The sequence below is a fragment of the Mus caroli genome, chromosome 7 (genome assembly GCF_900094665.2).
Source record: "Mus caroli chromosome 7, CAROLI_EIJ_v1.1, whole genome shotgun sequence".
NCBI lineage: Eukaryota > Metazoa > Chordata > Mammalia > Rodentia > Muridae > Mus > Mus caroli.
Window position 1 is genome coordinate 102911840 of NC_034576.1, and position 26626 is coordinate 102938465.

The 26626-nt window shown below is 38.3% G+C and overlaps 1 protein-coding gene across 1 annotated transcript in view; it reads left to right on the forward strand.

Moving 5' to 3' along the window:
* Positions 1–949: 949 nt before the first annotated feature.
* Pgm2l1 (phosphoglucomutase 2 like 1) overlaps positions 950–26626 on the forward strand; it is a 43889-nt gene continuing 18212 nt past the window's right edge. Inside the window, exons 1-4 of the mRNA XM_021167936.2 lie at positions 950–1373; positions 23155–23322; positions 25033–25139; positions 26068–26152. Of these exons, the coding sequence (XP_021023595.1) occupies positions 1263–1373; positions 23155–23322; positions 25033–25139; positions 26068–26152 (471 nt within the window). The 5' untranslated portion in view covers positions 950–1262. The remainder of the gene's footprint in view (positions 1374–23154; positions 23323–25032; positions 25140–26067; positions 26153–26626) is intronic.

Sequence of the window (26626 nt, forward strand, 5' to 3'; positions counted from 1 at the left end):
CAAGACTTCAGTATTTCTCTGGCCTCAAGTAAGGAGACCTCAAAGGCGCACATTTATAGAAGAAAGAAAGTGAAGGTGTTCATTTCTTTTTTCCTCTGTATTCCTACTTGTATTGGTTCATGAATTTTATGATGTTTGTACATTCTTAAAATAGGGTTAACCTTCTTATCTATTTTCCAGACATTATATTCTCTCTACCTCTATTCCGCTGCTACAACTGACCAAAAACAAGTGCCAGCTGAGGTAATGTAACAGACTGAAACCCGCATTCATTTCTCAGGAACGCTTCTGCTCAGAAAATTCGGTTTGCCTTTCAGTTCCCCCTGTAAAGTGGGAAAGGAATATACGTACAACCTACCACACGGGATGGATGAAATGACAAAAAACGACTCGTAAACTTTCAAGTACAAATAGATACCGTTGTTCCTTACGTCATTCCTCTTTTACCTTAAAGCAGGAGACCACCACTGCACAACATAAGTAAGAAGCGTCAGGGAACAGCCATGGGATGGTGCTTTTTCTCTCTGAGGGAAGGGGAAGGCAACGGGTATACAGAACTCGGGGAACCGGGGAAAACTACAATTCCCATGAGGCGTCACGCGCGCCACTTTGTGCTCCCAAGCGAGACCAAGCCCTGAGGCGAAGAGGGTGGGGCCTGCGCGCGCCGGGGACTCTCCTAGTGAGTGCAGAGGCGGGCGGCTTGAGACGACGGGGACACCAGGTGGAGGCGCACGTGCGAGTGCGGGGCGGGTGATAAGGGAAAGACAGCTGAGGAACGGCATTAAAAAAAAAAAAACAAAGCCAGCTGTGCACTGTCGCCTCAGCGGACAGCAAACGCTGCAGCGGAGGTGCGGGGCGCGCGCTCCCGGGCTCGCGCCTCATGCCTCGGGCACTCGGACGGGCCGGGGCGGGCGGGGGCGGCGCGGGCGGCGCGGGGGCGGGGCCTAAGGCGGCGCGGGCGAAGGCGGCGACCCAGACATCTGGGACTGTTGTTGTTCTCTCGCCTCACGCCCGCCTCAGTCAGTTCGAGCTGAGATCCGGAGCTAGTCTGCTGGGAGGCGGCTGTCCTGTCTCCGCCCTCTCTCCGGGTTCGCTGGAGCTGCGGCAGGAGCTGGCGCGGACTGAACAGCTCGCGGTTGGTCTCCGATGCCCTTCGTCAAGGAGGGGGTTTCTGGACCCTGGTGAGCGCACCTAGAGCCGCCCCCCCCCCCGGACTCAGTGTCTTCGCCCTCCCCTCGGGCCCGCAAACCCGTGTGTCTACCATGGCTGAGAACGCAGATGATGACCTGAACTCTAACCTGCTCCACGCCCCCTACCTCACTGGGGACCCCCAGCTAGACACGGCCATCGGGCAGTGGCTGCGTTGGGACAAGGTGGGTACCTGGTCACCCCGGCATCTGTCCCCTCTTTCTGCCCACCCTCTTAACAGTCCACCCTTTCCGGTACCCACCCAGGGCTCTGCAGGCTCCAGGGGAGATGGCTCCAGCCAGCGCAGGGCTAGTGGAGTTGGGCGATGCCTCTCACCTATGCAGGGGCTGCTTCCCCTAGGCGGGCTGGGCTGGGCAGGGACGACTGCAGTCTCTTTCTTTTGTGGTAGGCTATACCGCAGTCCTATTTCCTCCCTTGCTGCCCCTTCCCTTCCAGTGCTTATCATCTCTCATGGTCAAAATACTTCGTCCTCATTCTCATCCTTGTAAGTTATCCTCTGTGTACTATGCATCCATCTCCTTTCCTCTTTCTCCTTTGACTTCCTTCTCTGCAGAACCTGAAAGTGGCTTCTGGTTCTTGAACGTTACTAACCACTCACTATGTTGCTCTGCTGTGTTTCCACCCTCTGTCACTAGGTAATCGCTGGCTAGGTATTCGCTAGTCTATTTCACTCTTATTTTCTGGTATCACCTTTTGCTATTGAATGTGACAAGGGTTCTCCTCTTATTTCATTCCTCTGCCGGCAGTTATTTTTTGGAAGTATCTTGTTCAAAAAATTGTGGTCATAGACATCTAGAATAGTCTAGTTGTACTGATAGAATTTGCACCATTACTTCTCAAATCTTAAAAGGCAGATTCTGATCAGATATTTAGGAATTGCTTAGGAATTTCAGAATTGCTGATGCCATCGTTTCTGCTCTCTCCCTCCCCTTGTGCAGGTATATAGGGTGGGTTGGTGAAAGCTAGAATTAAAATGCATCCTTTTCACTTGTAAAAGAGGCTCTTGGAGGCATTTTCAGAGGGTGGGATGATAATCCCAGTGTTTGTTTTCTCAAGTGCATATGATGCAGCTGCTAAAACAGAAAAGGCAGCACGTTTAAAACTGAATTAAGGGGTTTGTGAGATTATGTTATACAAAAGAACTACCTAATTAGCTTTCTGAAAAAGTTTATTTTCATTTTTTCCCAGGTATCTGTGCATTTAAGAAGGGAAACAAAACAAACCAAAAAACCCAACTAAATACTGAGTGTTCTAGGCCAGCCAGGAAATGCTGGTGGTGAGAAAGATAGAAAGAGTTCTTGCCGTCAGCAAGCCTTTAGTTTGTAGATAAGGAAGTTCAACAAATAAGCAATTACAATAAAGTATTTGGTGTTACTGGGTCATGTATTTCTCAGATGTTCTAATCCTTCTTCTAGAGTCTGAACCAATGTTTCTCAGACCCGAAAGTGCTAACAGATCATCTGGGAATCTTGAGGCATTTCTGACCAGACAACTAGGGTGGGGCCTGACAGCTTTAGTGAGCTTCCAGGTGAATGATACCAGCTCTGCTGATTTGTGCACCACACTAAAAATAATGGCACTCTTTTCTCTTTCAGTATCAACTTTGTCTGTGTTTTTCCTAATAAATATCCCAGTTGAGTGAATTAATACTTATTGTCTACTTCCAATATATACTGAAATATTTAAGAACTGTAAAATGCATATAAAAATAATGCTCCAACAGTTATAGTAGCAATAAACGAGGTTGCAGTCATTCAGTGCTTATGGGAGTTCAGAAGTGAGAGTGATCATGAAGTGGGTTCAAGAAGACTTTATGAGAACATGGAATATACATGAAAAGAAATATACAGGGAAAGCCTACATGAGAGAGAAGATAAAATAAATGTAGACCTCAATGAGCATAAGAGGATAAAACAATGGCTCCCAAATAAAATATAGGGAACAAGTAATAAGTGCCTTAACAGAAAAACAGATTTAAATAATTTTATTAATTATATATTGCTGGTCTCTTTCTTAATGGGAGATAGTGCTTTTATTTGAGAAACAAAGGTTTATCTACTGTAGATTGATATTTAAGTAAGCGAGGCTAAGTCCAAGGCCACTAGAATTTAGAGTACAAAATGAAATTTAAGTTTTCATTATACGTTGACTGTACTTATAGTCTTCTAATGCAGAAAGTCTGAACTCAACCTCTGATTAATACCAATCAAGGAATCCGATAGTGCTACTGATTCTTGAAGATTGATGAAACATGTGATAAGCTATAAATTGGTCTCAGGGCCATTTGCTATTTTCCGTAGTCAGGAACATTACTAATTTTAGCTTTGGTGACTTGGTGTACATTGAAAAGTCTTCATGAAAAAAAAAAAGATATTATTCCTGTTGAACTTTCTCATTTAATTAACATTCAGATTTGCTAAGATGGAGAGGGAAGACTGAGAGTCAGAAAGATGGAAAATTGAATGTGTGTAGTTAGCACATTTGTGTCTGTCGGAGCTTAGTGTACATAGAAATCTTTGGAACGGTATGTGAAGACCAGATTGTTGAAGAGCAGTAGTATATCATTAGTGGCCTTCAGCAATTAAGAGTATATGTAAGTGCTAAAAAGAAAATAGAGAAGGAATAGACCCGGCATAGTTACTCTTGCCTACAATCTCAATGGTGGGAGACTGATACAGTCAGAGCAGTTAGAGTTTGAGGCCAGCCTGGGCTACATATCGAGTTCCATGCCAGCCTGAATAGCGTGAGACTTTTGTTTTTTATTTTTTGTTTTTCTAATCAGATTTACTGGGGGTAGGGTACTCTTGTGTAGCTGCTGTAGGCCAACTTTCTATCAGCAGATTTACCAGACTTGGATGGATGCAACCTCCTACTAGCATCCAGGCTTTTATTTAGTATATTCGCTTCCCTAGTTTCAAAATGAGTCAGTCAACTCAAGGTCATAGAAACTGATGACTGATTTAAGAATACTGTTTTGTTAACTTGTGGTTTATGATAGAGATGCAGTAGATTTATTTCTAAATCAGGCATTTGGTAGATATACCATAGGAAAAGCCAAATAATCCAAAGATTCTTGGTGATTATAAAGCCAAATCACAGATAGTAAAACATACAACATTTAACAGCATCAGCTTGTAACAAGTAAATGCATCCACAAGTAAATGCATCCATCTCTGTATGGGGCCATGCTATTACTGTAACCCCATAAGTCCAGGGGTCAAGGAGTTCCTCCTATCAGCTGTGCACAGAGAACTCCATTACCAATGTGTTCTCTTCTGCCCTAGGGTAAGGCTCATACCTCCATCCTATTTCTTTCATTCAGGGCTTTCACGCATTGTCAAGTTACAGACAAGCCGTCCTGGCCTAAAAACTGGGTTCTTTAACATCACAACTGACTTTTGATTCTGTTCCTATGTGAATTTTAATTCTCTGTAAGAAATTTATATCTAGGATATAAAACACTGGTAAAGTATGGGTGGGTGGATAGGGAAGGGAGACTGAGACACAGGGCAGAACTGCTTTGATGACTGTAACAGCAACAACAAATATCCTGTATGTTGACAACAGTGTGGAGGCAGGAATTTGCCATGGCAATTTAAGAAATAAGAACATTCTGGTCTCAGAATGTAGATCTGTATTAAGAAAGAGTAGAATATGAAATTGAAGATAGGTTAGACTTAAAAAGAGCTTGGAAAAGTAAATAAAAGATGTCAATCTAAGCCAGTGATTTTCAGACGTTTAACAACAGAACATTTTTCAACAAATTAACCAGAACGAAAGGCTGTGAATTAATTCTTCAAGCCTATTTTATTATATAGTAAGTATCTGAGCCTGGGTAATGTATAAAGAAAGGAGGTTTATTTAGCTCAGTTTGTATAAGATCAGGTAGCCACATTGGTTTGGCCTGAGTTACAGCCTTATGGCATATGTAAAAGGGATTACACAGTGAGGCAGGAAGCCCGAGAGCAGGGAGGAGTGAGCCTTGCTGTTTAAATTTTCTCTCCTATTACCTCCTCTCCTCTCTCCTATAAATTACAGCGTACTCTTGTTAGAACTCATCCACAAACTCCCTAGGAAGTGCCTTTGGCGGTGACCCAGTTACCCCACACTAGGACTCAACTCTTAAAGCTTCTAATACCTTAGTACCTCAGACTGAAGACCAAGTCTTTGGTATGGGAATCCTTGAGGTACAGGCCACATTTAAACTGTAGTGCTTTTTAAAATTTGATAGTTGTATAGTTATTCTTTTGAAAAATTAAATTAAAAATTTTAATTTAATTATACAGATTAACTTAATCTGTGTAAATAAAGTCCTTAGAACAATAACTTGCAGACATAGAAGTCCCAACTGACCATCCTAGTTAAGAAGGTGTTGGCAGAAAACATATTGTATTTACAAAACAGAGAAAGTTCATGCCAGCTTCCCAGAAAAAAAATCTGTGATTATTAATAACTAAGTATCAATTATATGAAGAAAACAATTTGTATGAACAACAAGATAAAGCAATAGGTAAATATGTAAACATATACATACTATAATACAATTATAATTATTACATACAATGGGAACATTAAAACCCCCAAATTATAAATTAAAAATTTATTTATTTATAAATTATTTTATCACCAGATAAGAAAAGATAGTGTGAAAAAAGAACAGAAACAAGGGTAAGCTCTAGGAAATGAAAGAAAAAGTGATTCCTCTACCAAATGCATATATACATATATACATGTATACACACATATATGAGTATTGAAGTTGAAGAAACAATTGGGTGCTGTGAGAAAAGTTTGTTATGTAATAGCTACTACTAGGAGGCATGCCACCCTAAACTAAAAAAAAAAAGAGTAAGTAAATTATTGACCAGAAATGAAGCAAACTAAAATATTACCTGATCTGATTTTGAATAATTAATTGATGAAACGTAAGCAAGAAACTATTTGAAGCCAGGCGTGGTGGCGCACGCCTTTAATCCCAGCACTTGGGAGTCAGAGGCAGGCGGATTTCTGAGTTCGAGGCCAGCCTGGTATACAAAGTGAGTTCCAGGACAGCCAGGGCTATACAGAGAAACCCTGTCTCGAAAAACCAAAAGAAAATTAAAAAAAAAAAAAAAAAAGAAACTATTTGAACTCATCTGTTCAGATGGCACAGATGTATGCTAGAAGAGTCCAAAGTAAACAACATTTAGAGCATCTTAGCATAGTAATTATATTATTTTCTCTTTTGATAATCAACCAGAAGATAAAACATAGCATTTAACTTTTTAATTGTGGTGGAAATACATACAAGTTATCGTCTTGGTCCTTTTTAAGGGTATATATACTTCATTAGCTACCATAAAAATATTCACATTAATGAAGAACAGACCTTCAGAATTTTTCATCTTGCTGGGCTGAACCTCTATGCCTATTAAATAATGTGTTTCTTCCTTCCTCTTTCCCCAGAAAACCACCATTCTTTTTTCTGTTTCTAGAATTTGACTATTCTGGGTACCTTATATGAATGGAGTCATAGAGTGCTTTGCCTTCTGTTACTGTCTTCTATCACTTAGCACAATGTCCTCATAGCCATGTGGTAGATAGGATTTCATTTTGACTGCACAAAAAAATGTATAGGTGTTGTATGACAAAACTTCCTGGGGAGATGAAACCCAAGTCTGCTCACTTCAGATAAGAAACCCAGGACAGACAAAGTACAGATACCACCAAAGTCCAACTTGGAGAAGCAGTGGGTTTTATTGGGGATACTTAAAAGGATATGGGTGAGGAGTTTCTTACAGAAGCAGAAATGACTGAAAGACAGATGAATTACCCATGTCCACCCCAGCATGGGTGACAGCATGGGTCACAAAGCTTGAGAACCTGGGACACTGCACAGCCTGCAGGCAGCCCAGCCTGCCCATTGAAGAGTGTTGTTATTAAGTGCCTAAGTAGTCTAAACCTCTTCCAGGCTGCTGGGCTGGTGTCTGCTCTTTCTAGGCAGTTGTTCTGGTCTCAGAGTTGTCTTTACAGCTGGGTTCTGCTTACTCTGGTAGGGAGGAGCCTAGAGAATCTGGTCAGTTTCAGGGAATGTTTTTAAGTTTTGTACCCACCTGTTTAAGGAACTCTCCTGAAAGATGCATGTTCAATCTTGGGGAAACCTACACAACACGAGGTCATACAATGATTTGGGGTTAAGGCCTGTGTGCTTTGTTTCATGCTTTCTGCCTTCCTGATGACTATTGGAATTGCTCGTTAGTACTGAGGCTGCTGCCCTCTGGTGGTGGGAGTTAATAGAAGATGGTTTGGTTTGCTGCAAAAGAGGCAGAGATACAATATGATCTTCTCAACACAATAATCGAATAATAACTTGTATTAGTTACTTTTTTCGTTATTGTGACAAAAGGAACATAAGGGAGGAAGGGCTTATTTTGATGTTTCTCTGAGGGCATCGTCCATCATGACATGGGAGGCGTGGCAGCGCGAACATGAGTCAGTTGGCATATTACATTTGTGGCCAGGAAACAGAGGTGAATGCTAGTGCTTAACTTGCCTCCTCTTCTTTATTTAGTCTTGGACTCCAGCCCATGGAATGATGCCCACATTTAGAATGAAGGGTCTTCCCACTTTAGTTAAAGCTCTCAGGAAGTGCCCTTAACGGACACAAACCAAAGGTGTGTTTCTTAATTGATCCCAAATCCCATCAAGTTGACAAGATTAGACATCTCAGTACTGTATGTTACCAAAGTATAAAAATGGTCACATTTTAATGCCCCAAGGAGTACAAAGACCATAATTTTGTAAATGAAAAATATTTTCTCAGATACAAAGCATTTCAGTTTTCAGCTAACCAAAGTTTATCTTGTTAGAAAATCTCTTTGATGTAAGTAGGGTTGTTTTTTTTTTTTTTTTTTTTTTTTTTTTTTTGCAGAATTTTTTTATTTTTTTTTTTTTTTTGAAATGTTTTTTTTTTATGCAGTAAAAAATTAAAAGTTTAAAGCCTATTGTGTTAGTCAGTTTTACAGCACTATAACAAATTACTATAGATGCCCATCTTATAAAGAAAAACAGTTTTATTTGGGCTCACAGTTTTGGAGATCTAATTTACAGTTAGTTGGCCTTGACTCTTGGGGCCTGTGGAAAGGCAGCAGATGGAGCAAACCACTCACCTCATAGCCAAGAAGCAAAAGAAGAGGGGTCCCTTAGTGACCTAAAGACTTCTCAGTAGGCTCCACCTCTTAACGTTTGTACAGCTTCTCAAAAGTGCCATATTGGAGACCAAGCCTTAAGCACACAGGAGGGCATTCAAGTTCTGTACTCTGAATACCCATCAATAACGTAGTGGCTAAATTTCACACTCTGAATTGAAAAGAATAGCATGAATTTACATCTGCATAAAGATACAAGTACACTATTGTATATATTTAATTTATGTCTTTTTCTTTTTTCTTTTTTCTTTTTTTTTTTTGCTTTGTTGTGCCAAATACTTTTAATGTGAGATCTATGGTGGTTGTATATTTTGTGATCAATAGAGTATTGTATTGTAGTGTTGTGTGATGTGACTTTATATACTTGTTTAAATACTTTATATACTTGTTTATACTTGACTTTATATACTTGTTTAAATTGACTAAATTGAATCCTTAAAAGGACAGAATTCACTGTTAATGGTTTAAGTGTAATGTATAATCTCAGGAAGCCCAATGTATAAAACAAGTGTACAGAAAAGTTCTGAAACGAATGTTGAGGAAACATGGATAAATCCAGATAGATAGTGTTTTGCCTTTTAGTATATGAATTAGTGGTAGAAAATGCTTGGTGGTGTTATCATTTTCTCTTTATAAAACATTTGAAAAATATAACAGTATTAAAGAATCAATACTTAGAAAATGGCTGCATTCTCAGTGGCTTTATAGTATGTTTTTTCCATGGCATGCAAATTACAAAAATAGGCTGAGTGCTGGAAGTATAGCTCAGGGTAGAGCCCATTTGTTTAGCATGCACTGAGCTCAGCTTTAGTTCCCAGCATCATAAGCAACAGTGAATTCATATTTATCTGAATTGTAGTACATTGTTAGCCCTCTTATTTAAAAATATTTGTATTATAGTTTCATAAAAGTTTTTTGATATTTGGGAAGACAAGAGTAGATCACTTATTTTATATAAATCTGAATAAATTAATTATACAAATTACAGCTGTAACAACTCTTACAAAATATGAGATAACTACTTAGAGAACATGATAAGGCTGTATTTGCCTTGTTTTATTATTGACTTGTATTTTGTGAAGAAATTATAACTTCTGAAAATCATGTATGCTATTTAGAGGTCAAATAGTAGGCACCCTCATTTTTAAAGATTGTACATTAACCATTTACATTAGAAATGTAATATTTTGTTTTGATTTAAAGTGATCTTTAAAAAGGAATTGAATTTTACTTTTAACTTAAAACAATAACAACAAAAATTTAACTATAGAAATTCAGAAATTTCTATAGTTAAATTTCAAAATCCTCTCTTCCTAGATGTGCTCCAGAGGAAAAGTGGAGAATGGGGTGAGAGGAGTTTACAATGCATCTGTAATTTTTTTTTAAAACTAGAAAGAAATAAATTTGTTAATAAATCTCATGTTTTTTTAATTTCCCTAAAAAGTTCCATGAGCATCTTAATGTAAAAGCTTGATAGCCAGCTTTCCATCTGTAGACTGCTGCCACAACTCAGTCTTCTTCATCATGATTACACACCACAGCTAGATTAATCAACCAGCAATCAACACTAAATCAAGTGTAATTCCATCTAAGTCGGGGTTAGAGCAGGGGAGTTGGACCCTGAAGGGCACAGCAGTTTAAGCCTATTTTGGATTCAAGTACTGGCTCTTCTCTGAGCCTCAGTTTGTATGGGGGTTAAAAAGAGAATTTCAAAAATGTGAGTAATTATCTCAAACAAACTCTGGGTATATTAAAACTTGGGAAATTAACCTTCCTACCTACCTCTCTCTCTCTCTCTCTCTCTCTCTCTCTCTCTCTTTCTTTCTTTCTTTCTTGTATTGTCGATTTTTTTCTGAGATGGGCTTCTCTTTTCTTTATGTCATTGAGCAATACTATAAACTGCATTAATATCTTGAACATCTCAGTGTTGGGCACTCTTGATTATCTTTGCTTTTAGTTATCACTTAATTATAGACTATTGTTGCCAGTCCGCTGAGGGTTCTTTTGCTTAAAATGGGAACCATGAACAGGCAAAGTCTAATTTCCTTAGTGACAGCAGCTCTGAGCAAGAGTGCTGCTACTCTTGGATTATTTGCTCTCGGGATTATAGCTTTTAGACTCCTAAATGCTACTAGCCCAGAACCCAACAGTTGGTGCTGTAACCTTGAATTTAGTGCATTGGCATCTCGGTGCCCTAGTGCTTAGCTCCTTGACAGCCAGAGCTAGGAACTGTGCAGCTTTCTACAGCTTTTCTAGTGTTTAAGTCTTTCAGTTCCTCAGACTTGGCTCTTTACAGTCCTTGGTCTTCTGCAGTCTCAGCTCTTTCCAGTCTCTTGCCGTTTTAGTGCTTCTGTAGTCATAGCCTCAACTCTGAGTAGTCTCTTCAGGTACCTTCTAGCTGTTGCTCTTGGGTATGTCTGGGACTGAAAGCCCAGGAGTTGTCTGTTTTTCCTATTACAAGCTCAGTCTGCAGATTGCAAGGAGGTAACACCAGTCAGGTGAGGCTTTACTGGGGCCAGAGTTGAAGTACCAGGATGTGATTAGACGGGAGATGTTTTAGGCTGCTCAGAGGAGAATGAGAAGAACATTGCTTATACAGACATACACACGTGTGCATGCATTACCTGCTCTGGGGGTGCTTAGGAGGTATTTCTTCCAGATCAGACTTAGGACATCTGGGAGGAGGTGGGTGGCTATAGGTAAGGTTATGTATAGCAATTGTAGAAACTTACCTCAAGTTATCATGGCTGAAAGGAAGTTTCCTTTAAAAAAAAAAAAAAGCTTCTGTTAGGTGGTTGACATGACAATATCAGTGGGTCCTGCCATTGGAATGAAGTCTTCTTCAGATATTGGTGGCAGGATGGGAGTCTCCCTGAGCAGCCTTGAAGTTTTTAAAACAGCTGAACCTGATCATTGTGGTGCATGTCTGTAATCCCAGCATTTAGGAGATGGGGCCACGAGGATCATGAGTTAACAGTTATCTTCAACTATATAGCAAGTTTGAGACTAGGCTGAGCTAATCAGATACATAGCTGGAGTTTAATGGGCCTTACAGGAAGCTAATGGTCCATGACTTTTTTTAATGCTATTTAAAATTCTTTTTGCTAAAATACAGAAATGTGATTAGCTTTTATTAATCATATTTTCAGAAGCCCAACACTAATTCCAAAATTTCTGGTTTTGTATGTAGGACAAACCATTTCATCTTAAAAATATGCTATTTTTAGAGTAAAATATTTTTGTGTCTTTTTTTTCTTGCTTTATACCTTAACTAGGGGTGATTTTTCTTTTTTTTCTCTTTTCTATTTTTAATTATAGCCATTCATTCCAGAACCAGGAAGTTTCTTTCTCTTCTTTGTTGTCTAAGATATACATGCATATATAATATATGCATATATTCAAAACCATATGTTTAAATTTACTTGGCTTCAGATTTACTGTGATCTAATATTATATTATGAGAAATACATCTGTTTTTGTCCCTGGTTCTCAGTACAGTGTTCCTAAAACCTTTGGAATTTCCTGAGTTATGACGTGTCCTTTGTTATTCATAGCAGCCCCTTTTGATCACATCTGAGTTTATGATTAGGTGGGGCTCCTGGAAAGCCTTAGAATAGGCTGCTCACCAGAATGACCTGCGGACCTCTGGTGAAGGAAGGTCAGGGGACTAGAAATTGGGCTTTGCAACAACTCTTGAATCACTGAATCCAAGTGCTAGGAGGAGTACTAGCTAGAGAGCAGATGCCCCATCCTCCTCCCCCCACTTCTTGCCTTACTCCTCTCTTCCATTTGGTTGTTCCTGAGTTGCATTCTTTTAATAAGCTGGTAAGCTATTCTCTTGAGTTTTGTAAGGCATTCTAGAAGTTTTGAATATGAGGAGCTGATCAGTAAGAACTCCCTTTTATGGTTCTGTAATCCTTTGTTTAGAATTTGCACTTGCATTCCAAAATGAGGACTGTACTGTGGAATAAATGTTGGGGTCCAGGAATTACCTCACAAACCATATGAGCACTGACCAGAGCCACGGTTCAAACTTTAGAACTGACTCTGAATTAAGACCCTACAGGGTTTTAAAGCCCCAAATCTATAAACATCCATGTCAAGTTATTTCACCAGTCAGGACATAGGGATAGATATTTCCTTAGGAACATGTCTTTGTTGTACACGTATCCTGCTCCCATTGGTTGGGATATTCAACTGTGGGTGGTGATTGCCTACTAAGATGGGACTTGTCTAACATTCATGTCTTAACTTGCCAACCAGGATGTCTGTTACCCACATACATGTCTCTTTCTGCCACATAGGATGTCAGTTCCTAGGGAGGTCTTGGGAGCTTAAAGTTTACTAGATCACTACTCAAAATGGAAGTCTTATTCCAAATAGTTTCTTATATTGGTGCAGGTGTTTCAATTATGTTGGGGTCTATCCCAGGGGCAGCTTATACCATAAAAGTTTATACATAGGTGCAGGAAGTGCTGTTAGGTGGTTGGTTTGGATCCAAGCTTATTGTGGGTAACAATACAAAACAGTTCTACTGACTTCTGTCGTGATTGGTTTCCAAGAGCACAGAACATAACAGAATATGAAGTCAATCTTGGCATTAGAAAGTTTCCTAGTAACAGCAGAAACATAAGAAAGTTTCCTTATGATGGCAGACTAGTCAGGTAACATTTTTTTATAGGCCTTAATGCTTTACTTAAGTCTTAACATTCCATCTAGGCCTTAATATTTTACCTAGGTCCTAACACTAAACCCTTTAATCTTTCAGATCTGACCTGATGCTGGAGACATAGTGGCAGAATTAAGTAAAGTCATAAATACTCAGTTTATATCCTGAGAAGTGGAGAATGATTGACATTGGGGAAGACACTGTTGGAACTTTAGGGCAAAAGCTCTGGCAGTCCCAACAAACTAGACTATTACCTGTCTCAGTTCACCAAGATTTAACCAATTTATGTTGTCTTAGTCACTTTTTTATTGCTGTGTTAAACACCGTGACCAAGGTAACTTATAAAAGAAAGTGTTTAATTTGGGCTTACATGGTTAAAGTCATTGACATTAATGGTGGGAAGGATGACATCAGGCAGGCATGGCTGGAGGTGAGAGCTTACTATATAACCAGAGAAAGAGACACTAGGAATGGTATGGGCTTTGAAACCTCAAAACTTGCCCCCCAGTGACACACCTCCTTCTATAAGGCCACACCTCCTAATTCTTTGCACAGAGTTCCATTAACTGGGACCAGGTTTTCAAACAGATGAGCCTGTGGGCGTGGGAACAGGAGGCATTCTCATTAACATCACCATACAAAAGGAACAAATAAAATCAGTTACTAATAGTTTTAGCTTTAATTAGGGGAATAATTATGTTTAAGGAAAAAAATACGCATAATGAGGCAGTCTGGTCAAAGTGTTGCCCTGCTGGCTATTGTCTTAATACTTTGGAACAAAAGCAGCTTTTAAATGCTTGTTATAAAACCACATATTTGGTATCAGAAGAAAAAAATCCCACAAACATTTTTACATAATGATTTTATTTTGTTGTTATGATCATTAGATCGTACTTTAGTTCTTATACAAGTTGTGAATTGCCTCAAGTATATAGCTAATTTCATAGTGCTGTCGTAAAACCCATTATTTAATTAAGAAACTTAGCAAGCACATGATTGCTTCTAGATTTTTATCCCCTGTGTTTAAGTAATAGATAAAGCTGTACTTTTCTTTTTTAATTAACTATAGTTAAAGATCTGAGATCCTATGAATGGTCCTACCTGAGTATAGAAATTTCAAAAGTAGTCACCTTGAACACATAATATATCATTTCTGTAATGCACACTTTCATGATAGAGCTTAGTGGTTTTGTTTTGGTTTGGTTTGGTTTGGTTTTTGTTTTGTTTTGTTTTGTTTTGTTTTGTTTTGTTTTTTTGCAGACAGATCTAAGTGTTCTTCTACAAAGGGAAGCTACATTTCAATATGATGTGACTTAGTAGTACACATTTGAATATTGGAGGCCTCTCATTCTTATGACAGACAGTACCTGTAACCACCAGCATTTTTTAAGTTTAAAAAACCACAGTTATTGTATTGTAATGCCTAGAACACTATCCAATACTAAATACTCTTCAAATGTTGACAATACAGACTAGTCCAGAAAACATGTGACTAGACACTGGAGGTGTCTCTGGACTTTATTCCAGGGAATCTCTTTAGAAAGCCTGATGCAAACTGTGATCTTGTTTCACTTAGGGCTGAGTATTCTCCATTCTTCTCTGTACTTTGGCCAATTGTAGGTGTCTGTTAATCACTATCTACCACAAATAGAAATTTTCTCAGATGAGAGTTGGGACTTGCATTGATCCATTAGAAGCTGACTTAACTACTATGTCCATTTAGCAGAATAATAGCACAGTAACTTCTCCCTTAGGACCTAGCCATAGGTTCTTGTCCCGGTAATGGTGCCAGGTATGGGTTTGATCTTGTGGAGTGGGACTTCAATCCAGTCAGAAAGTGATTGGTCTCTCCGTTGATGTTCTTCCCACAATCCCACATTGGGCACTGGGCATGTCTTGCAGGCCAGTCATTAGTAAAGGTCTCAGGGTGTTCACAGCTGGGCGATGGATGGTTACTTTTCTCCTTTAGTGGTACTCATAGAACCTTCTATCACTGAAAAGTAGCCAGTAGAGATGAAGCTTCCTTGTCAATACCAGCTTTATTTCTCCATATTCTATGACTCAAATATGTCTTCAGCAATAAAGTCCATAAATAAAATCAAGGATTAGGGGGTAAATAAGAGCAGTGATAATCTATAATGTTTGGAGGGGAAGTCTATGGGGTCTCAGTAGCCAACACCTCTAAAAGGAGTAACCTATTCCTGGCACTGGACTTTAAAAGGTTTATAAATAGGCAAAAAATGAATCTAGAGTCTAGTACTGCTACTTAAGAATGATAGAACTGCCATATGACTACTTATGGATTCAGTGTCAGCACTAAATGGACTAAATCCCTGGTTTGAGTCATTTGAGTGTCCTGAAAATTAGGCTAAAATCAGCTTAGATTGCTGTTGATTTCAGGAACCCAAGAAAAGAGAAGAAAGAAATCTCTCTCTATATAAGGGGAAGTACATTCATTTTTGTTCTTGTTGTTTTAAGAAAGGACCTCAGATAGCCCAGAGTAGCCTTAAACTTATTCTGTAGACAAAAATGACCTTAAATTGCTGATCGTTTTGCTTGGATTGCAGCTACGATGCTTGGCTTCAGCAGAAAACACCTTCATTACAGTCCTCAATTTGTTCCTATTAATAACAAATATAATATAACCCAGTATATAGTCAGTTAGCCAGATCCATAAAGAAACAGATCAATATATATAATTCCCCACAAAAAAAATGTACTACAAACTGACTTGTAGAGTGCTTCATGCTAATTATGATATACAGACTTTAAAATAACTATTGATTGCCAAATCTAAGAGATTAAAAAGAGAAACTTAAAAATTAGGCAGAGAAGTGAAAATAATCCAAAAGCTTGTATGTTTTTAAATGTAAGTTCTGATTCTGAAATAACAGAAAATAATACCAAAACTAAGAACTTGGTGAACAAATTTAGTAAAATTCAGGGTTAAAGAGAGAATTAGTAACCTACAAGAAAGGGCAGCAGTAGGGCAGCAGGAAGTATTGAGGATGAAGCCTGTAGTGACAGAGTGATAATAGGAAGACTAAAGAGAAAGTATGGGTGTGAGGCCTGAGATAATATAATTTAGTTCTCAGATCCATTGGATTGAAGTCACCTAAGGAGAGGAAAGAGAGTAGACCAGCAACAGTATTTAAACTTTCCTAAGCTAATGAATAATTCCCGTCTGTGGATTAACTTTGGTATTAATGTATGCTCTAAGCTTACCTATAATTACAGTTATACCTAATTATATTACTCCAAATAAGAAAGAAAAGAATAAGAGCAATAACAAAGAACAGTCATATTTTAGTTGTATTTTAATGCATACACACACATACACATGTGCAAGTTACAGCTTTCAAAAATAGCTGGGGTCATTTACTTCCTTCACCTCACATTCTTTGTCTTTCTGCATGACTTGGACACGGCTCAGTTGAGAGTCACAATCTGTGATCCCTCTCCCAGAACTTGGGTGAGTCTTTGTCACAACCTCAGGAAATAGCAGGAGCAGTGGAAGTAAGCTGATTGTGCAGGGCTAGGCCAGAAAAGTTGGTAGAACTGCTCCCTGGCTGGCTTCCTTTTAGGAGACTTGCCCTTAGAACCCAGCATTGTGAGGAAGCCCAGACTACAAGGAGTGCCTTTTGTAGATACTCCATTTAATAGCATGGGTCCTAGCTAACAGCTATCATCACTGTCAGATACATGGCAGACAAGACTGGAATTTATTCCAACAAGCAGATCTTTGAGTCTTTCAACAGAGACCTCAGACACTTCCTGTCTACAGAAACTGTGGAGGATAGTAAGTAGTTATTGATTTTGGCCTTAAAGTTGGAATGATTTATTATCCAGCCATAGTAAATTCATCTTTCTTCCATAGCTCTGCTCTTAACAACTCTTAAAATTAAATCATGAAGCTATTTTCACCTAAAAATTAAAATCAGATGAAAATTGTATCTTGATTAAATTGTAATTTCTGAGTTACTGTGAAGAGCTAGTCTAGTAGTGAAAGAGTAGTTGGTGTGCTGAGTTGGCTGTCATTTCAAACTCTGTAAATCTAATACTGAAATCATTATGTTTCTACTCCTAGCTTGTCCCCCATCCCCTCCAACATTCATTTCACACTCACATTTCACTTATCAGGTCAGACCTTGCCTCCTTCAGATCCCTTTTATCAGTTCATCCTAGCTTAAAAACTTAGTCCAAATACTGATCTATCACCCAGAACCCATGCATACTCTGTGGAAACTGCCCTTTTACTTATCTTTCCACCTCGCTACATATTTGTAAGATCCTCTTCCTACCAATAGTATCTTCTAAATGGGGCACATAGTATGTGCTTGGTAAATAGGTATTTTCATTTAATTAGTTTTAATTATTTTTCTGTTCTGTGTGTACGAGTGTTTTGCCTACATGTTTGTCTGTGTACTGTGATTATGCCTAAGTGTCCAAGAAGGCCAGAAGAGAATATCATATCCCTTGGAACTGGAGTTATTGTGAGCTACCATGTGGATGCTAGAATTGAACCTGAATCCTTGGCAAAAGCAGCCATTGCTCTTAACCACCAAGTCATCTCTCCAACTGTATACTTGTTTTTATACTGCTAGAGATCAAAGCTGGGGCCTGTGCACTAAGCTAGCACTCTGCCAGTGTGCTATATCTCCAGGAAGGCTTTAAAATACAATGGATATTTTAACTTTTCACACTAATCCTTCCCTATCCAATATTATACTTAAGTGATAACAATGTTGTATTTTAAAACTTACTTTCCAGTTGTGGTCTAGTTAGCATTTTCATTTCTTGGGTTTTATTTTTCCCAGAAAAATGATTTTTTAAAAATAAATTTTGTTTTATATGATGAGTATAGCCATAAAACTTCTTATCTAGGCCAATTTAATGCTAATTTGAGTAAATTTTTTTAAAGATGGGGAAATTAAATTTAGAATTAAACACAGTTTTGCTTTGTTTTTTAACTTGGAGAAACACTCCTTTAACATGATTATATTTTGGGCCATTTCTCTGGGAATCCCGAGTATCGACCTGGCCAGTGTCTCTCTTCCTGGGCAGTATTTAATAAAGCTTACTTCAGTTGGAAAGAACATGATTATATTTTGAAGCTGATAACCAGTCATCTGACTGGATCCCCTGCTCTACTCCAGTACTCTGGAAATGGATCTCCAAGCTGGCTGACCCCCAGAAGTAAATGTCAGCCGTGTCCACCCATCAGGTTTTCAGACTGCAGTTTCCTATTTCAACTTCTCTTTAGACATAAACTTAAAAAATTCTTTATTATTTTATTAACCTGGTATTTGTTGTTTAAACACCAATCTCTGAGATATTTAAGAACAACATTTAAAGTTTTGTAATTTTAGAAATACTGAATTATAGAAGAGTTCGTACATAGTCACCCTTTAATGAATAACAATATCAGGAATTGGGATTGTTAATTAACACCATTTTCTTTAATATCTTTTCTAATCTTCTAAATGATACAGTGCATGGTTTAGATTGTTCACAAGCTGTTAGGTCTAATTTTCAAAGTTGCATAGGAATTGCAAAATAGGCTTTATATTAATTACTTTTCTCATTGCTGTGACCAAATACCTGACAAGTAGCAACTTAAAGAAGACCTTTTTTTTGGCTTACAGTTTGAGGAGAGCACTCCTCATGGCTCAGAAGGCATAGCAGCAGGTGAAGGAGGTGTCTGAGTGTACTGCATCCACAATCAGGAATCAGAGAGAGACGGGGAGAGAGACAGGAAGAGGGAGGGAGAGAACGGGAGCGAGAGTGCAAGCTGGTGCTCAGCTTCTTTTTCCTTTTTATAACCTCAACCCATGGGATGCACCAGTGTACATTTGGGATAGGTCTTGGCTTAAGTAAGCCATCTGGAAGCACCCTCAATAGGTACGTCCAGAGGTATGTTTCCATAGGGCTTCTAAGTTCAGTCAATCTTGTAGCAAGTATTAAGTATTATCACAGGTATGGAAAAAGATTTACAGGTAAACCCATTGACAAACTTGGTTACTTTTATTTAAAGTACTTTTATATGCATTTATATTTATTACACATAAGCAATGCAAAAGGACCTGATTATAAGCATAATAGGTTCAGAAAAGCTTAGACAAGTCCGGTATGATTTTTCATATGTAAGTGATATAAATACCTTCATTTGTTGGCAGAGTTGGGGTATTTGGTGTAGCATGTAGCTTTCTTCATATCTGTGAAAGGTTGTAAGAAGTTAAGTATTAAACATTTCTATGTATTCAAAGTATCTTGGGGAAGCCATTTTCTTCAGTGGTGTAGACACTGGCAAGGTAAGGAGCCCCAGTGAAACTCATTGAGTCACCAACAATAAATTAAAAATGTAAGTACAGATGTGAAAGTAGAAGACAGGGCTAAAGAATCAGCGAGAGTAGAAAAGAGGAAAGAGTAATGGGGAGGAGGAGGAGGACAATATGATTGAAATTTGTACATGCATGAAAATGTTATAATGATATGTCTTATATATAATGCGTGCTAATAAAAACACTTAAAAGCCAGTGCTGATACTAAAAGATCACTTTCTTCATATTTGCATTTGGACTTAAAGGTTCTATGAGTGTTATGTAAGTAGTTAATTCCTTTTCTTCATTTTAGCCATGTAGAGATGCAACAGTCAAGCTGGGCATGGTGATGCAGGCCTTTAACCCCAGCCCTTGGGAGGCAGAGGCAGTTGGAGCTCTGTGAGTTCCAACCAATCACTGTGGTCTACATAGGAGTTCCAGGCCAATCAGTGCTACATAATGAAACCTTGTTGCAAAATAAAGTAAATAAATAACTAGCCAACCTCCCCTGCTTCCAGAGGATGTACAAATTTAACGGTCACCAGGAGGGAAAGCCTTAGTGGGCTGATAGAAGTTGCCCATCTCTTACAAACAATCCAAGTTAAATGCACTGACTTGCCAAGCTGGGCATGGATGGAATCATTTCTTCAGTCTACCATTGCTCTCCTTATCTGGGATGAACAGAAATAGACTTCTCAGACAGTGATGTATGTAATAAGAGCAGTTTGTGAGATGAAAAAGAATTCATACAAAGTCACAATAGACTCACCCATTATGAATATAAAACTAGTAGTTATAATAAATGATAGGTTCTATGTACATGAAATATCCAGACACTATTAGGGCTATAAAACAGAAGTGTCACCTTTTCACCTCAGTTTCCACCCCTGGTATTTCCTTCAGGGATAACCAGCATTTGTAGGTTTTCTTTTTTTGCATGAAATATTTCTGCATGGTATACATGTATGCTCCTTTTATACTAATGAAAATACTTTATATTTCTGCCTGCCTTTTCATTTATTATATCTTAAGATATACATGGAAATTGTATTTTAAAATAGTTTACCTATATTACTTTAGGTCCTCGTTACTGTTTATTGACATCATGGTTATTTAAAGATTTTTTAGCAACAAAATACAACTTTAATTCCGTTATCTGAAAAATAGAAGCTATGTATAGCTACATAGCTTTTTTAAGTCTTTTTCCAAGTTTATAACACCATTTAATTTAATTAATAAATTAGTTTAATTATCTAGCTAATAGGTAACTAAATAATCTATAACTAAGTATAATAGATAAGTAGTAGAGATGTGAATTTACAATAGACCTTAAATGTCTGTCGCCGTAATCATTTAACTTTTTTCCATACAGGTTTATTGTGTTTAATGTATCATGATTCTTCAGTTTTATTTTTCTCAAACTTAATAGCTTTTTAAGAAATGGACTTAAGTTAGTACTGTAGCTGAGATTTGTGAGTTTAGGTCCTACTCTCATTTCTGTGCAGTTTAACATTAGGAAGTATATTCAGTCAGCTCATAGTTACTGGTGGACCATTTGTATATTTATGTTAGCTCATAAATGGAAAAGGATGCTGTTTCACTTTATACCTGGAGTTGAATTGTTTTTACACATTATTAACCTTCTCGGTGCAGTTGTTTTATACTTGGAACCAGACCAAATGTTCAACCATTTAAATCCTGCCTAACTAGCTCAGTGCTCTTGGGTCCTTCTGTGAGTCTTTTTCTTCATCTGTGTGATAGTTATAGTAATGCTATCAGCATTATTAATAATAATGAATGCAGCAGTGAACATTCTGGTGTTAATAACTGTGTAAAGTGAAAGTATTGCTTCAGCACAAAAACCCGTGGGTCAGAAGCACACGTTGTCTAAACTTTGATGTTTTGCTACAGTTACTCTGAAAAGACCATCCCGATTTACAGTCTCACTAACTTGAAGTCAGTACTTATCCTCTGTGCATAGAGAGAGGCCACTCGGCTTTTGGTCTCATCTCCTGATGTTAACAGTTTCCAAGTAATTTTGCTTCTTTCAAATCTGATTATATCTTTAACTTTGGGATAGTTCATTGGTGGCTTAGATATTCTTTTATTTAGATTTTTCTCCTAATAGCTATTCATATTTTTACCCAGGGTCTATAGATGTTAGTGTATGCCATTTACAAAACAGAAAATGCTTGAATCTAGGTCTTACACATACACACCCTTCAGTGTTAAACAGATTAACATCTCAGAGCCAGGTATGGTGGCACATGCCTGTAATCGCAGCACCTGAGGGGTAGAGGCAGGATGATCAAGAGTCCAAGGCCAGCCTTGCCTATTTAGTGAGTTCAAGCACAAGCCTGAGCTACATGAGAGCCTGTCTCAAAAAGTAAGGATATTGAGTTAATAGAATCGCCACATCTTACTTGTTTGCCCACAAACTCTAGTTACATTAGTTCCTACTATAACCAGAAACTGTTTGGTTTAAATTATGTATTGATAATGTTCTTATGTACAAGTACAAAGTTCTTCTAACATTGAATACCTTTTGGGTGCCTTGGTTTGTAATGCTGAGCACTAGTTAGCATTATATAACCTATCAGTGCAGAATATGTAAATACTACAGACTCAACTCTGCAAAGATAGTAAATTTGATGAGAGAAGTTGTGGTTCATTTTGGATTTTTAAATACTTAGTCCTCCCATAAAGAATATGAGAAAATTCCATTTAGGCTTTCCCATAATTTTATTTCAACTTGAAATCTGCTCATATTTTTGTTTGTTTGCCTGTTTATTTCCTTATGCTAGGGATTGAGTCCAGGGCCTTGCTAAAATTCTACATATGGGTGTTGGCATGCCTTGTCTCTCAAGTCATGTTTGCATTTTAATGAAAATCTAACATGATATACTTGACACCTAAAAATCTGATTATGGTCAACTGGTGCTATAGATGAGTGGAATGTGGTTTTGAAAGACTAGTATGGGTTTTGTTTGTGTGTTTGTTATTTTGTTAGTTTATTTCTGGTTTTTTGAAACAGGGTCTCAAACTTGCAACATAGTGAGGCTGCACTTTAGACTCCTGATAGGCTGTCCCCATCAGATATTCAGTAGAGACACAAAGTAACTAATACATGGTCTTGGTTGAGGTCTAAGAAGGAGATAGACAAGAATGGATAGGAAAAACAGTATGTATTCTACCCATCAGGCCATCTCCTTGCTGTTATCCTGCAACCCCTGCATTAGTACATGGCTTTATAGAGTTTTCTCAGAACCAAGCAAAAGATGATTTACTGGTTGGCAATATGGATTAGAACTATGTCACTTGATGGGTTATAGGCATGTTTTACCATGCCTGTTTTATCTTGATTGAAGATCTAGTTAAGTAAGTAATTGGTAGATATTTTAATAGCATTTATCTAATACTTTATATATTTTAAGGCTTAATTTAGACTCCTAATTTAATTGACTAAAGTAATTCTTAGTTCTTAAATTTAGAATTATCTAAAAATAGATAAATGTGCCCTCAGTATAGCCTTTCTTGAGGACTCAGTATCTCTTGAGGACTCAGTAAGTGGAAGGATTTTTAATAAACAATATATACTATATATATATTGTGTGTGTGTGCGTGCTATATTTTTGTAGTATATACTAAGCTTAATAAGTAACCTTAGAATCTAATGAGCCAGGCTATGAGTCTACATTTTGGGCCCTTAGACAGGCTTAGTATTAGCACTTTATGTTCTCAATTAGATCTGCTTTTTTTCAAAAAACAGAATCCCAAAACAAAAGAGCAGATTGAAAATCTCTTGCGGAATGGGATGAATAAGGAATTGCGTGATCGTCTTTGTTGCCGGATGACTTTTGGGACTGCAGGACTTCGATCTGCCATGGGAGCAGGGTTTTGCTACATTAATGACCTTACAGTAATACAGTCAACACAGGCAAGTATTACATATATTATATATATATTTTTATACTATTACATATTTACTATTATATATGTGCTTTTCTCACTCCATTATTTTATTTTTATAAATTTGGTAGTACCCTATAACTTTAATATTTTCAAATCCTACAAAATGATGGTTCTTAAAAGCTTTAACCTCCCTTCTAGCCCACCACCCACCAGAGGTAGTGGAAAAGAAAGGATATAGGGGAAGTGGACCTGTTTAGAAATGGTTCTTTGGAGCAAATCCCATCTGCGTTGTCAGGAAATCAGCAGTTCAGTTTACAGGTCAGCAGCGACAGCTTTATTTACTTGCAAACACTTCACGGATTTACCAGCAGTCCAGTTCGATAGAGTTGGGGTAGCAGCAATGGTGGCATGACCTAGCAGGAACAGCCAGACCTCAGCTGAATCAGCATGAGTCAGCAGGAGAGATTAGGACCAAGGCCAACAGGAACACCAGGTGAAGTTCTCTGAGAAAGGCCAGCAAAGTAAAAATCAGTGAAGACCATCACTCACTACCAGCAAGCCTCGCCAAGCCTCTCTTAGTCCCTTGAGTTCTAATTATACTCCCTCCAAACATCACTTGTCCTCCATGTGCCTTGCCTCCGAACATGAGTCTGTATCAGCTGACATCACTCTGCCAATCAACCCAAGTCCAATGAAGCAACAAGAAGCCACAGCACACCACCAGAAGTTTTTTGGTGCGTTTCTCTCTATGGAGTCCTGACAGTTGGAGCTCAACTACGCAGTGTAAAGTGGACCAATACATGCATGTCATTAGGGAAGAATCCATCACGTGCCTTTTCACATGCTTGTTAGCAGAACATCCTTTCACCTGTGTCTGCTTCAACAAAATGTTCCTTCACGTATCTACATTAGCAGAATGTCCTTTTACTTGTGTCTGCCCCAGCAAAACACCATCTGACACAACTGACTTTCCAAAGAAACCTTAAGTTTCCATTTCAGTACCCTTCTTTTAAACAATTAACTGTATGTCCAGGAAGGTATTCTTATAAACATGAAGGGCAGACCCAATTTTGATCTTCTGTTTTGCCCCAAATGCATGCTGGAGATTATTTATGTGTCTACAAGGACACAGTCCTTTTCATGAAGAGTTCTTTGGCTGGGTATTGTGCACACCTTTAGTCCCCACACTAGGGAGGAGGAGATTGAAGCTGATGGAACTCTCTAAATTTGAGAACAACCTGATCTACATGGCAAGTTCCAGTCCAGCCTGGGCTACATAGTGAGATAATGACAATTCTGTCCTCTAGAGCCTTGCAGTAAAAACTAGTTTCCCTGGTTTCTTCTGAATGTTCTTTCTGACATGCCCCTTTTCCTCTTACTGACCCACTTTTCTCTCTCTCGTGTTTTGTATGTTGTACTGAAGTTGTGGTTACTAAATTGGTGTTTCTGTAAAATCTGAGAAATGATTGCCATCTCATATTCATGGGTGAGCAGTATTGCTCCCACATTAGTAAGCATGGCTATAAACACCAAAGCCAGTTCTGAGTCAATAAGCAGCTGAATCAAACCAAGAGACTTAAGTTGTAAAGTTCAGACGCTGAGGCTGGGATATAGCTCAGTGGCAATGCCCTGGCCTAGCTTGTTTGAGGCCCTCAGTTCATCTTCAGCTGAAAGGAGGATGGGGGGCACTTTAGGTGGATGCCTGACCAGGAACCAATCTGTTCATTTGTTTCAGGGGATGTACAAATACCTGGAGAGATGTTTTTCAGACTTCAAGCAAAGAGGCTTTGTTGTTGGCTATGACACTCGGGGTCAAGTGACTAGCAGCTGCAGCAGCCAGAGGTACAGCGTTAATTACTGCAAAGGCTACATTGGAATGGGGGTAAAATATTAATGTTTTTTTTTCTGGTGGTAAGTTCTGAAACAAGACCTTTATACAGAAGCATGATCCCGTGCCGATGCTGACTTTATGTTTTTCTGAAGCTTGAGAACAATTTTAGCTGAAACAGAAGTCAAAAAACACTTCAGAGATAAGCTTTAGACTTTATAGAAGTGTAACTTCTTAAAATATTGGAACTTCAAATAATAATGTCAGTGTGTATATGGGGGGGGGGTCGTCTAGGAACCGAGTAGGAGTAATTATGAAGCTTCTGTTCTCTTATAATCCTGCTCTAGGACCTTTTCATAATTTCATAGTCATGGTACCTTTTTATGGAGTTTATTTGTCTCACTGTCCTTTGATCTTGTTGCATTTTACAAGTTTCATTTCTTAGTTTAAAGCAGTTATCACTACCAAAGATGAATGAGAATTAAAGAATTATAGTGTCAGTTCTGTTTGTCGTTAAAGACCTTTTAGTTTTCTTGTATTTGGAGGGTTAGGGTTTTTTGTTTTATGTATGTGTGTCTGGGACTGTCTGGCCCTTATACATACTAAGCCAGTGAGCTACCACTGAGTCATATCCCTAGCTCCTTAAAGAAAAGACACAAACAAACAAACAGCAGCAACAAAACCCTTGCTGAACAGTTTCAAGCTTAAGTGATTCGTGATGGTAAGAATTGTTTGGCTAGGCATAGCAGCACATAAGGGAGGCTGAGGCAGGATTGTGAGTAGTCTGAGACAAACCTAAGTAATAGTGAGTTCCAGCCAGCTTTGGCTACTGCAGAAGATACTGTTTCAAAATTCAGAATAATTCTATTGTGAAACATTTATTATACAGAAGGTTAGTTTATTAAAGTTATGAGAAGGACTGAATGAAACCTCTCTTTTTAGGCTTGCTAAACTCACAGCTGCAGTGCTGCTTGCTAAAGATATTCCTGTTTACCTTTTTTCAAGATACGTTCCTACACCTTTCGTAGTAAGTATGCTGTGCTCATTACACAGCGGGCTGTTGTTCTTCAGGGGATTTCTTAAGTCAGTTAGGATTCAAATCATATGTATGTCCAACCCAATGAAAATCCAGCCAAAGGAAGAAAAATAGTTTTGCTTTGAGCTTCGTCTATGTAAGTTGACCAGCTGATGGTCATGGTGAGATGTTTAATGATCTTTTTTTCAGAAATTGATTCATCAGGACAAAAATGGCACATAGATTTGAGCACACGATTAGCAGGTTGAGCTGGAGTTTGTGTGCATTTCCTTCTGAGAGCTGAAAAACAGTGACTAGTCACCAACAGACTTTTAAAAGACTGATATGATTGGCCACTGACCTGATAGATCATTCAGATAGATAGATAGATAGATAGATAGATAGATAGATAGATAGATAGATAGATAGATAGATATTGGCCACTGACCTGATAGATCATTCAGATAGATAGATAGATAGATAGAT